The following is a 12,012-nucleotide window of genomic DNA, read 5'->3' on the forward strand; positions in this document are numbered from 1 at the left end:
TGGATAGGAATCGTCGCTCCGTCGGGGCACCTCGGCCTTGGCATCCGAAACCATCAGGTTCACGAAGCTGTTGTGAGGTGTGCAATACCCCCTGCGCTGGCCATGTGCCAGACCGATCTGAGCGACCAGTTCGCCGGTCTCCCCATTGCTACTGGTGCTGGGATTGGAGCTGCCCAGCACCGCCGCACTCGGCGATTCTTGAGGATGAGGTAATGCCTTCTTGTTGGGCACTGGCCGAGCCAGTGGCGTCTTCAATGGCTGCACCTTTTGTGGGCGGGCCTGACCACGGCGGCTGAGTCCTGCGACGCGAGGCAGAAAATTCCTCGTTGGCTGGCCAGCGGGTGGATGTGAAGCAAGTGCCGGATGAGGCGCAGCCGCAGCTGAGGAGATTTAGAATCTAAATGGTACATGTACAATCTACATGTTAGATGTAGAATATACATTGTAGATGTAGATAACAGATGTAGCAAAAAAAATGTAAAATGTACATTTTTTTTTTTTAATTTTAATTCTCAAAAATGTATATACTGCCCGAGTACGGGTATAAGTAGAATCGCTTCCCCAGAAGCGACTCACACGTTCCTTCTCGTTTTTTGATATTTTTTGTTATAATTTTCCAGTCTCGGCTAACGGTATATTTTTATACCCACGGAACTGGGTAACGTCACCGGCAGCAACGTTCGTCAGAAGCCTCCGCGGACTTATAGAAAACAAAAAAATCAGGAAATGTTTTTACATTAAATAATTTTGAAAATGAACGTATTTCATATACATATGTATGTACATGCACAACAAATTTGTATGCAGATAGTCCTAGCCAATTCGCAGAGTTATGCACTTTTGTACCGCAACTTCAGGTCATATTTTAGTTATAACTTTTAAACGATCGATCGATTATTGCCATTTTTTTTGGTGTATTTACGGCAACCAAGTTACTATTCAAGAGGGATATCCATTAGTTTGTACTAAAAATTGTCGTACGAATGCAACGTAACGCCGGAATGGAACAGCCCATAAATGTACCTAAGACATACCGAAAAGTTAAGAAATAAAAGCTGATTAAGCCCAGAGATCGACCCACAGGTGGCGATATTCCGTCAGCTTCTGGGCGGGCTTCTCGCCCCGAATGGTGGTCTGCAGGGCGTCGGAGAGGGCGCGACTGGCGGTGCCGAAGGCATTGCAATTGATGTACCACAGGCTGCAGAAGCAGTTCAGCATCGCAATGATGGGATAGTAGGCGAAGGTGTACCACAGCCGAAAGTCCGGCTGCAGGAAGTACTGCGACAGATTGATGGCGATGCTCAGCACCCACGAGAAGATGCACAGCGTCCAGGTGAGCGGATACAGATTGGGAAAGACAATCGGGCTGCCCGTCGTCTTGAAGAACTTGTACTGGTAGTTGGTCCACATGTTCTTGAAAATGGCCACCTGGGGGCCGTGCCGCCAGCTGGCCACCGGCAGCAGAAAGTTGGTGAACAGCAGACTGATGAAGATCACGTTGTAGATGGCCTCGTCGAAGCGCTTGTCCGGGCTGGTCACGAACTTCTTGACGCGCTCCCGCAGCACCAGCACCACCACCGTCGTCTGGCAGCTGTAGATGAAGATGGCCCACATCACTTGCTTGGAGCCCCAGGAGTAGCCGGTGCGCGGCAGATTCTTCACCGGCGGATTGCGATGGATGGGCATCACGCCCATTATCTGGAACAGCACCAGCAGACTCTTGGTGGTCTGGTAGAACGAGTCGTGCCTGTCCAGCTCCAGCGGATCGTCGACCGTCTCCTGCTTGCGCACGTACACCTCGTCCATGGCATCGCCCCGTGCCATTAGCTTCAATTTCTCGCGGTAGCGCATCTCATCCTCCAGGAATTGGCGCTGATTCGGATTCAGCATGGGCGACACCTTTGACGGCGGCGTCAAACCGCGACTGACGGCCCAGAATGACATGATGAACGGAACGGTCAGTGGATAGGGTCCGGTCAACGCTTTTATAGACCCAATCCCCAAGCACAGTCCAGAGGCACGAGGCAATGGCAAGGCCTTGCTATTGACTTTCAATTGAAAGGCAAACAACAAAGGACTCTCGGACACGCCCGGAGGCGTCTTCCATTTGCTTGCTCTCCATTAAATATGCCCAAGACCCAGGATATGAGCTCTGAGGGTCACCCCAGCAGCAGTCACCCCAGCAGCAGTTTGTTGTGGTCATCCATTTGAGGCTCTAGATTTTGCTGACACCGCCAACGAAATGGGTAGGACCCCGACCTAGGGGACAGTCGCAAAGGAAACGGGCCACTGCTTGCTGTGGGATCTGTGTGCTCTGTGGGTGGGTGCCCGAGCAGAAGGTACATAAAATGCGCTTAATTTGCCGGAAATGAAAGTTTAACGATGTGTAAATGCTTACGAATGCCGATAGAGGCTCGCACTAATGACCAATAAAAATGTGACCACCCCCCCCACACCCCACACCCATCGGGTGTGTGTCCCATGTACTCCATGTGTGCCTCTTCCTGTATCCTGTACCCTGTCTGTCGCAGTAGTTGCTTGACTTTTGATCTATTTCTGCATCAGATAGCCTCGCTCTTAAGGCGCTTAAAGCTCAGGATCCCCAATTCAGAGAAGAGTTTCATGGGCAGTGGGGAATGACAGCAGCAGCAGCCTCTCGCTTCGGCTCCTGCAGCAAATCTCCCCTTGAGAATGCGAGGAATTTGCGAACAGCAGAATGGTGGCAGGGGATGGGCTGCGAGCCAACTGTTGCCGACCTTTGACATCCGCCAGTTGAGCCTGCCGCCCCGCCTGCTGCAAGTGGCTTTTCGTATAGTTCTTTCTTTTTTTTTGTTTTTTTGGCAAGGAAACTCATTTTCATTGCACATAGTTTGGCGCAAAACTCTGGTCGTTTAATGCGAAAACTTTCAAGACAAACGACAAGCGAGAGTGCATAAATAAAGTGTTTAGCTTGTTTTTTATGTACCTCATACGAAGGGGAACACACCAACAGCATCCTGCCAGCCTTCGTGTGACATAATTGCAGCCAGGCAAGAGTCGGCACAAGGAAGGATGTGGATGGGGATGTGGATCTGCAGAGTTTTATAAAAAAATAAAAAAAAGCGCTGGCAAAGCAGCATCCTTTGATGCGGCTTAAAGAGCTGTAGAGCAGCGGGCCGGGATTTGCTTTTTCCCGGGTACGTGCCGCTTCCTCTTGCTCGGGCTCCATTGGGTGTCACAGGAACGAAACGCAACGAACGATTCTCCTCCCTCGCTCATGGCCGCCAGCTGTCAGTCGCGTGGGCGGCCTTGCAGCAGCAGCAGCAGCAGCAGCGAACAAGTTACATTTCGATTTCCGAATACCTACCCACCAGTCCCAGGAGCCACACTGCCACACTGCCACATCCCACACCCATTTGCTACTCTCCCTGCCATCCATCAGAGGACTACATAATGCAAGTGTCTTGTGCGAAATCTGTCGCAGCAACGAGATATAAAATGTAAGAAAAATTCACTTCTTGCGGGAAAAACTTTTATTAATATCATGTTGGAGGGGGATTTTGAGCCAGGCCAAAAATGGATTTTAGATTGGCTCCTAGGAGTGGCATCCTAGGCAGCCTCAGTAGTGCTGCTGCTGCTGCTGCTGCTGCCCTCAGTGGAGCTGCTGCTGCCCTCAGTGGAGCTGCTGCTGCCCTCAGTGGTGGTGCTGCTGGTGGCTTCAGTCGTTGTGCTGTTGCCATTGTCGGGCAGCGTGCCATTTGGTGGCAGACCTCCCCATTGTGGTCGTCCTCCCTGCTGTGGTCCTGGTCCCTGCGGCCTGCGGCCTTGTGGCCTGCCCTGCTGCTGACCATTCTGTCGTGCACCGCCTCTCTGCTGACGTCTGCCCTGAGCAGCTGCCACAGCAACCAAAGCAAGGAGCACAATCAAGATGTAGAAACGCATATTCAGAGCTGTGTCGTGTTGGTCGTCAAGTTCAAACTGAAACCGAAACCGAAACTGTGATAACTTTCACTGCCATCGGAGCGCTTTTATACCCTTTTTCTTATGCCACAAGAAATTCTAGCCCCCGTATTGCGTGTGACGTTTCACAGCTCAAATAAACGTCAGGTGTAATTTGGAAAAACCGGTAGATAAACGTAGTCTGCAACTTGCTCTTGACTCTGTCTGTCTGTCTGCCTGCCTGTCCGCTCATTCATTCCCTCATTCTGTTTGCTGCTTTTCATTTGCGTCATCGATTCACAACAGCAGCAGCTGCTGCTTGATATGTTTTCAATAGCAATTGGGAGGGGTTCCCGAGGTCTGGTCGCTGGTCTCTGCTCTCTGGTTTCTGTTGCTGTTGATATTTATGTTTGTCTATTTGTCACCACCACCCGCCCCACCCGTTTGTATGTTTAGGAGGGGGTTTTTCTAGCTAAATGGAAACGTTTCGATTCGATTCCCAGTGCTGGCTGCTGGCTGCTGGCTGATTGAATTCCGGTTGGTGGCCGACCAGCGGATGCAATTTATGAGTTTTCATTGCATGAAGGATGCAGCATGGCAGGACCAATATATAAATGTTAATTTGATTTGCCTCGGTTCCATGGCTGTTGGTCTAAGGCAAATACACAGAGTGAGAGGGAGAGGCAGAGAGAGATTGGGATTGGGATTGGGATATTGCACTCTGGATAATGCAATTAAATATTAATCATACGCCTGTGGCCAGCATGGGATATGTGTGTGTAGGCATATGTTCAATGCATGGCATGCTCTCCATAGTTACAGCACAGCATTGGCAAATTAGCAAATTGAACATAAATTGACTAATTAGTGCTAAAAGCAAGTGCCCGCCCGCCCAATGTTTGCACTGGCCCAAAAGCAGGACTGCCGCTGCTCCTCCCACTCCTTGCAGCGAGAATATTGCATGGGCAGGTTGGCATAAGTCTGAGACAATTGCACAGAATAATTATAGATTAAAGATTATAGATTATTAATTATTACTAATTATAGAAGGCAACCAAATCGAAGCAACAGCATGTGAGGGAAAGCAGCAAGTTTTGGGTGCAACATTTAAGTGTTTTATGCAATTGTTTTGAGACTTAATAATAGAGCCAAAGCCTGTTTAATGAAACCACTCTGTAGGCGGCAGTGCAGGCCCTTGCCTTACCTTCTTGTCATATATACCCTGCTGTTGTCCAGTGTCCATTGAAAGCGACTCTCGAACATTGCTGCAGTGGTCGGAAATAATGTTTGCAAGTGCGAACAATGTTCAAAACTAATTTCCCTTTTTACACTACCCCTCTACGCCTCTCCCTGTGACCCCCCCCCTTTTTTTGTGGTAGCTGGAAATTAAAATTAAAATGAAATTTTCATTTGCATTGTAAAATTTATTGCTTTAATGAGTGCTGTTCGGGTGCTGGCTGTCTGGCTGTCTGGCTGCTGCTGCAATTGCAATTAAAACAAACAAAAAAAAATAATCTGAACAATTGTGCAATGCCTCTCCTCCCTTCCTCCCTCCCTCCCGTTTGTTCTCTGGCTGCACATTCTCTGGCTGATTGGCCCACTGGCCTGCTGTTCTACTGTTCTATAATCCCTGCCCGAATGCATTTTCTCCATATAATTTTCCATCAGAGCTTAGCCACTGAGCTCTGGGGCCCGATGGGCAAGATCTTCAAAAATTTAATTAAAAAACACTTTGCATATTTTGCCTGGATTGATTTTTGGTTTTTCTCTGCCAGAGACAGAGAGCCAGAGCTAGAGCTAGAGCCAGCGTCAGAGCTCTTAGGGCATTCATTCTTTCGATTGAATGCCTCTCTCAGTCACGCCTTTTGTGCCCCCTACGGCATTGACAGTTTAATCAGCCGCATTGATAAGCGAACAGTTGCCTCCATTCAAATTGTGGGCGGGGCGGACTCTCCGCCACTCACTGTGTCATGGCATGGCATGGCAGGGGGGCGGAGATGCCGGTGGCGGTGCCTTGGATTGAATTGGATTGTGGGTCTTGGTAATTGAAAGGCATACAAGGCGCCTGCCTAGTGCATCAATTAGTAAAGCAAACGCAGCCACTCAGCCGTCAAAGACAAAACGCAAACGATTCGAAACCATTTTGCCACAGTCACAGTGTTGGCGCACAGTGGCTGCCTGCTGACTGCTGCCTGCTGACTGCTGACTGCTCCCTGTTCCCGGCTGCAACTCTCCTTTCTTCGCCTCCTGCTGGCACTGCTGCAAGTGCATTTTATTAGTCGGCGTTTGTCGCGCACTCACCCCACAAGTTTTTATCTCTCGGCAAACAGTTGGCGTCGCAATTGCCGCACAAAAGACACAAAAAATGTTGGGTAAGAAGTGACGCCATTGTCCTCAATGGATAGTCTCCCAAATGCCACTATAACACCACTCCCCCGCCCACACCCAACTGCCATGCCGTTGCAGTTGCCATGCAAATACGAAGGGCATTAAAGGATTTCTGCAACTGCCACAGCACTAGAGTGTGCCCGCCCCCCCCACTTCCACCCGTCCACACTTGCTATTTGCCCATCCATTTTGCCAGTTTTGCCAGTTTTGCATTCTCCATTTGTTGGTATCGCTGTCCTTTATTGACTTTGCGCATTTAACTTTTAATTTTCACCATGTTAAAGAGAGGAAGAAGAGAAAGCAGTCTGGTGGAGTGGTTCATGGGGATGGAGTCTCTGTGCATAGACAGATACAGAGGAATACGATGGCTGCTGCTGCTGATGATGGAGAAAACTTTTCTTCTACCTTAAATGTGCTGAAAACGCTTAAAGCGTTTCGTTGTGTGGGGGTCTGGGGGGGTTATAACACCTTTTTTAACCTTGTTTTCCGGCGTGAAATTATTTTCACACGAAGCTTTTTAGAATATTCCTTGCCAGCGGCGCACATTCTCATCCTCAGCCTCATCCTCAGCCGCATTTGCTGCTGCCATCCTTGTGGCTGCCATAGAAATGGAGTGCCGTGTAAATATGGCAGCAATGGCTCCTCATTTTCACTGCTCCCCCTACTACGCTGCTCCCCCTGCTACGCTGCTGCGGATGACATGAAGCGGCTTGTGCGCATTTTGGGGCTTAGCTTTTGTGCCGCCCACGCGGCGTATACTTAACCGTAGAGCCGCTGCAACGCGAGCCCCCTCGTTGCATTCACATTTTGTGCCGCTTAATCGGCAAAAAAAAAAGAAGAAAAATAAGAGCAGGCTGCAACGAGCGAGCTGCATGCAATATTTATGATTATTTTTTGCAATTTCTCTTCGATCGGGGGCGAGCGAAGCGGCGGCCATGGAAAATTTCATTTACTGCCATTCTGTTCATTTTGCTGTTTAGCCGGATAGGCGAGGGGGCAGGGCGGGGCGGGGGGTGTTGCATGCCATTGCCAGGTTGTTGCAGGATGTGTTTTTCTTTCAATTTGTGCAGCAAGCAAAATAAGTTAAAGCAAAGTGCTGCTGCTGCTGCTGGGAGAGGTCTTCCTGGCTGCGGATGGAATCGTGGGAGTGTAACAACTAATTCCAGCTGAGGATAATATGATTTCTATGACAGAGACACACACAAGCCCCAGCTCTGGGGTTCGACCCTGCTGCTCCTTCGGAGATTACAGCCAGCAGCCAGCAGCCAGAGCTACAAGTCTCACATTTCTCTTCCCGTGTGTGTGTGCTAGTATTTCCTGTGTATTTATTTCCCTCTCTTGCAGTGGCTTTCATTTTTCAAAAGCGCGAATTTAGTCTGCCAACTCATGTGTGTGTGTGTGTGTGCCAGTCCCTCCCCCCTACACTCTGCCACCTCTGCCCCTTGCTCCTTTCTTTCCTTTCCTTTCTTTCGCCCGCTCTCTGATGAATGTGTGCCGCTTGGTTTATGTGTTTCACTAACCAATTTGCGCTCTGCGCTCGACGTGATTTACAGTTCCCCAGCGAGCTGTTTTGCTTGCCACATACATGTACGTGTGCCACATCTATGTGTGTGTGCGTGTGTGGCAGTCAGGGGCACTTGCCACTCGGCTTAACCCACGTAGGGCTAGAGTCTGCTGATCGAATCGAATCGAACCCGAAACCAAAGCACTTCACTCAACGATGTTTATGGACAATCAGAAAGAAATTATTAGAGCACAAGGAAAGTGGCCTGAAGGTTGGGGCAGGTCAAGGGATGCCCGGAGAGTAGGAGAGCTGCCGCTGGAGTCAGTTTTGCCAACTGGTCAAGGGTCAATAAAAACACCTTTAAATTTAGTTAAAGCTGCTGCACATTTAATTATGGAATTATTTTCAGCCAGCCAATAAAATCTCTTCTCCTCTGCACACAATTTTCCCCCCTGAATCCTCATACTGATTTCTGAGCCAACGATCGCTGATGCTTTTACTTTTATTTGCTCTTCCATTCAGGCCACAAGGTGTTAAGGCAATATTAAGCCCTGTGCCCCAGAGTCCAGTGCCACAGTCGTCCTGCTGCTGCTGCTGCTGCTGCCAGAGAGCTGCCTTTAAACGTCTGCTGCCTGGCGGTGCGGCGAATGCAAATCAATTGATCATTTCGCTGGCCAACAGCTGCAGCAGACGAGACCAACTCCAACTGCAATTCCCCCTTGCTGCTGCCCGCCCCCATTCCCACCACCCTGCTGCCAAAGCACACTTCAGTGCACACTCGAAGTGGCCGCTTCGCCGAACAGCAGCAGCAGCAGCAGAGTGCAGAATGAAGACGACTTTGTGCTGCATTTCAGTAGCAACCGCAAGGGGGTTGCACTCCCCCATTATGGGGCACTCTCCAGCACTTGGCATCCATTCAGCAGTTGCCGTTTGTCGCAAATATCCAACGGGGAGCAGCAGCAGCAGCAGCAGAGTGTTGCTCAAAGGAAAAGCGAGGCAAAACTCACATAATTAAACGATTTGCAGGCACTAGGAGTAGCAGCAGCCAGTACAAGACAGCAATCCGCCCTTTGGGGGCAGCATGTAATAAATTAATGCGCAATGAACTACGGCAGAGGGGCATGGGGGGCGGGGGTGGCATGCATCATAAATCATCTTTGAGTCTGCGGCTAGAACTTTGAGCTTTCGTTTCGCCTTAGGCCTAATTATCACCCCAGAAAGAAAGCCTGACCAAAGCCTTTGCCGTTGCCCTTTTTCTTCCGTCCCACCCTGGAATGACATTGCCGATGGCCGAGGACTCTCCCGGGCTATCCCAGCAAAGCTAATCACGGACGAACGGAGCTTGGCCAAGCGCAAAAAATGTTCCATCGACGCATAAGGAGAGAGAGAGAGAGAGAGGGAGAGAGGGAGAAAAAAAAAATAGAAGCGCCCCAAAATTTGTGCGAGTTTTCGGGCGATTATCTCGTGTCCTCTGCTGTCGATGACTGGGCAATGGAATTGGGGGGGGCGAGGCGATTGGAGCTGAGCTGAGCCATGGGATGAAGCGATGATGGCACCAGCAGCAGCAGCAGCAGCAGCAGCAGCTCAATTATTTTTGCCTATTTATTTTGCCGGCCCTGCTCCTGCCACTGCCCCTGCCTCTGCCTTTGTTCGCTTCGCTTCGATTTTGGGTTTCGGTTTTCGGTTCTGGTGTCGGTTTCTGTTTGCTTTTTGCGGCATTAAAGTGACGAAATTGTAGCTGAAATCTGTTTAAAGGCGACCGATCCGATCCGATCCGAGCCGACCCGATACGACCCTTCCCAGCCGATAGCCTGTCCGCCGCCGCCCCGTAAAAATTTGATTTTAATTGAATTTCTCATTTTCGGCGGGGCCTATTCAGAGCGGGGTGGCCTGGCAATGCCGCATAGATAGATTGGGAGGGGGGATGGATGGCATGGCAAATTCAATTTGCCGCTAAATGAGCTAAATGCGATTAAATTCGTGCAGACAGAACAGAGCAGAGCAGCGCAGAGCAGAGCAGACCTCACCTCCCATTACTCAGCCATTGCCAGTGCACATTAAAGTGGAGGTGGATGCTGGGAAGCCTCTTAGCCAAGTCGAGTGGCGGCTTCAACTAAATACATACGACTTTGTGCCGCCCCATACCCCATCCCCATCCCCATACACGACTCTGTGGCAAGACCTGGGCAACATGACCGAGCTTGCGGCATGTGTAACATATGTCGTGGTGCAGAGCAGAGCAGAGGGCACAGGGCAGGGCAGGGCAGGGCAGAGGGCTCGCTGCGAATCTGGGGGCCTAAATCAATACAATTGTGTTGGGCCTTATTGTCCATCAGTTCAGCAGTCGGAAAATGAGGAAAACAACAAGCAGACAGAGCCCAACCCCACACTCAGCCAAAAGCTGCGAAGACCCCTGGAGTTGACCTGGACTTGGCCTGGACTTGGCCTGGGTCTGGGCCTTCTTCCTCGCCTGACTTTGATCATCAAGTTCGTTCCAGTCAGAAGTTTGCGAGAAGTCAATGGATTTGCATTTGACCAACAGCCGACGACGGCGACAACGACAACGACAACAAGTTGTTGTGCTGCAAAGACAAGGACTTTGCTTAGCTTTCCCTGCCTTGCCTTGCCTTGCCTTTGCTTGGCCCTAAGTTTCTTGCCAATTGCCGCAAAAGGACAATGACAATATAACACAAATCTCAAACTGGCTGCCAGCTGCGGTCATGGCAGCCAAAAGAGTTAATAAAAAGTTTTCCCCCGCATTGTTCGTTCGTCTTGGGCGTGTTCTTCTTCCTTTGGCCCAGTGTTTTATGGTGGCTTCCACAGTGTTGCAAGCGGCAGCAAGCAGCAGCAGCAGCAGCAGCATCAGCATTTCTAACGCTTCAGCTGTTTGTTGGTTTTCCACTTTGGGGTTTTCCCGCGACAATGGGGTGGGCAGGCAGGGACGGGCAGGCAGGCGGGCGGGTTGTTGGTGGCTTGTCTTGCGGCATTGGCATTGCGTTTGTGTTGTGTGTTTATTTGCATACAATTTGCCAGTTTATGGCCGTCAAGAGAGAGAGACAGAGAGTCGGGCACTCAGGCACTCTGGCACTCTGGCTGGGGCTCTGGCTGGCACTCTGGCTGGGACTCTGGCTCGGTCTCTGGCTCGGTCTCTGGTTTTTTAGCCCGCATCCCGAGGCCCAGCGCTGCGGCTGCTCCGCCTGCGTTTGCCTTCATCAAATATATGTTATTTGTATTTATTGATTTCCAAGTGAAAACATTATTGAGGTTGGCCAACACACACACACGACACACACACACAGAGAGGGAGAGAGAGGGAGAGCGAGATGTCCTGTTCTGTGTGGCATATGCAAAATTGTTGCGTACCCAAAAGCAAAAGCCAAAAGCAAATTTGTGCTGTTGTGGAAAATGTTGAACAACAAAAGGACTTCATTATTATTGCCCCCTGCATTATGTCAGTGTGTGTGTGCCTGTGTGTGTGTGTGTGTGTGTGTGTGTCAGTCAGCGCTCGGCGCTGCTCTGCTCTGCTCTGCTGCCTGATTAAATTGAATTTCATATGCAAAAGGTGAAACTCAATCAAGAAAACATAAAGGCACACGGCCTCTCCGCATCGCCAACAAGTATTGGTGGGCTGTGTGTGTATCTGTGTGCGTGTGTGTATCTGCTGCTCGGATTAACCAAAGCCAAAGCCAATGGCAAGGCTTTGCGGCTTTTGTGATATGGCTGTGATATGCGTTTCGCCCCTGCCCCTGTCCCTGCCGCCTGCACCACCTTTGAGCTTGAAATTAATGGCAAAATGGAAAATTAAAAGGTATAACGAAAATTGTAAAATTGTGGAAATAGCCAAAGGGAAAATTGAATGACTTATCAGCCGGATAGTCAGGCTGCAGGCCACTAGCCAGGTCTGGCTCTGGCTCTGCCTCTGCCTCTGTGTCTGTGTTTGTGTCTGCTCCTCGACTGTTCAAGTACTTAAAAGTAAGAGGCTTCTGGCTGGCAGGCTGCTAGCTGCTGGCTGGCTGGCTGGCTGGTTGCTGGCTGGTTTTATGTTCATGGCCATGGCATAGGTGATAATTTCATTTGCTCAAATCAAAACCTGAGACTGAGACGCAGACCTGCCCTGGCCCTGCTCCTGGCCCTGCTCCTGGCCCTGCTCCTGGCCCTGCACTCCCCCCCACCCTACACGCGAACCTGAGCCTCATATTGAG

General features: G+C 50.2%; 2 protein-coding genes across 2 annotated transcripts; both read right to left on the minus strand.

Moving 5' to 3' along the window:
• Positions 1–1,059: 1,059 nt before the first annotated feature.
• Positions 1,060–1,963, minus strand: LOC111073492 (gustatory and odorant receptor 21a). The gene has a single exon (XM_022365815.2). The coding sequence runs from the start codon at positions 1,942–1,944 to the stop codon at positions 1,060–1,062; it is 885 nt and encodes a 294-aa protein (XP_022221507.2). The 5' UTR covers positions 1,945–1,963.
• A 1,539-nt stretch (positions 1,964–3,502) lies between these two features.
• LOC121404720 (trinucleotide repeat-containing gene 18 protein-like) lies at positions 3,503–3,964 on the minus strand. Its single transcript, XM_041594844.1, has one exon. It carries the CDS (start codon positions 3,919–3,921, stop codon positions 3,589–3,591), a length of 333 nt encoding a protein of 110 aa, XP_041450778.1. The 5' UTR covers positions 3,922–3,964; the 3' UTR covers positions 3,503–3,588.
• Positions 3,965–12,012: the final 8,048 nt, after the last annotated feature.

The sequence above is a fragment of the Drosophila obscura genome, unplaced genomic scaffold (assembly GCF_018151105.1).
Source record: "Drosophila obscura isolate BZ-5 IFL unplaced genomic scaffold, ASM1815110v1 contig_37, whole genome shotgun sequence".
Taxonomy (NCBI): domain Eukaryota; kingdom Metazoa; phylum Arthropoda; class Insecta; order Diptera; family Drosophilidae; genus Drosophila; species Drosophila obscura.

What these genes read in the sequence shown, in the direction of transcription:
- LOC121404720 (XM_041594844.1), bottom strand. Translation starts at nt 3,921, where the DNA reads ATGCGTTTCTACATCTTGATTGTGCTCCTTGCTTTGGTTGCTGTGGCA.
- LOC111073492 (XM_022365815.2), bottom strand. Translation starts at nt 1,944, where the DNA reads ATGTCATTCTGGGCCGTCAGTCGCGGTTTGACGCCGCCGTCAAAGGTG.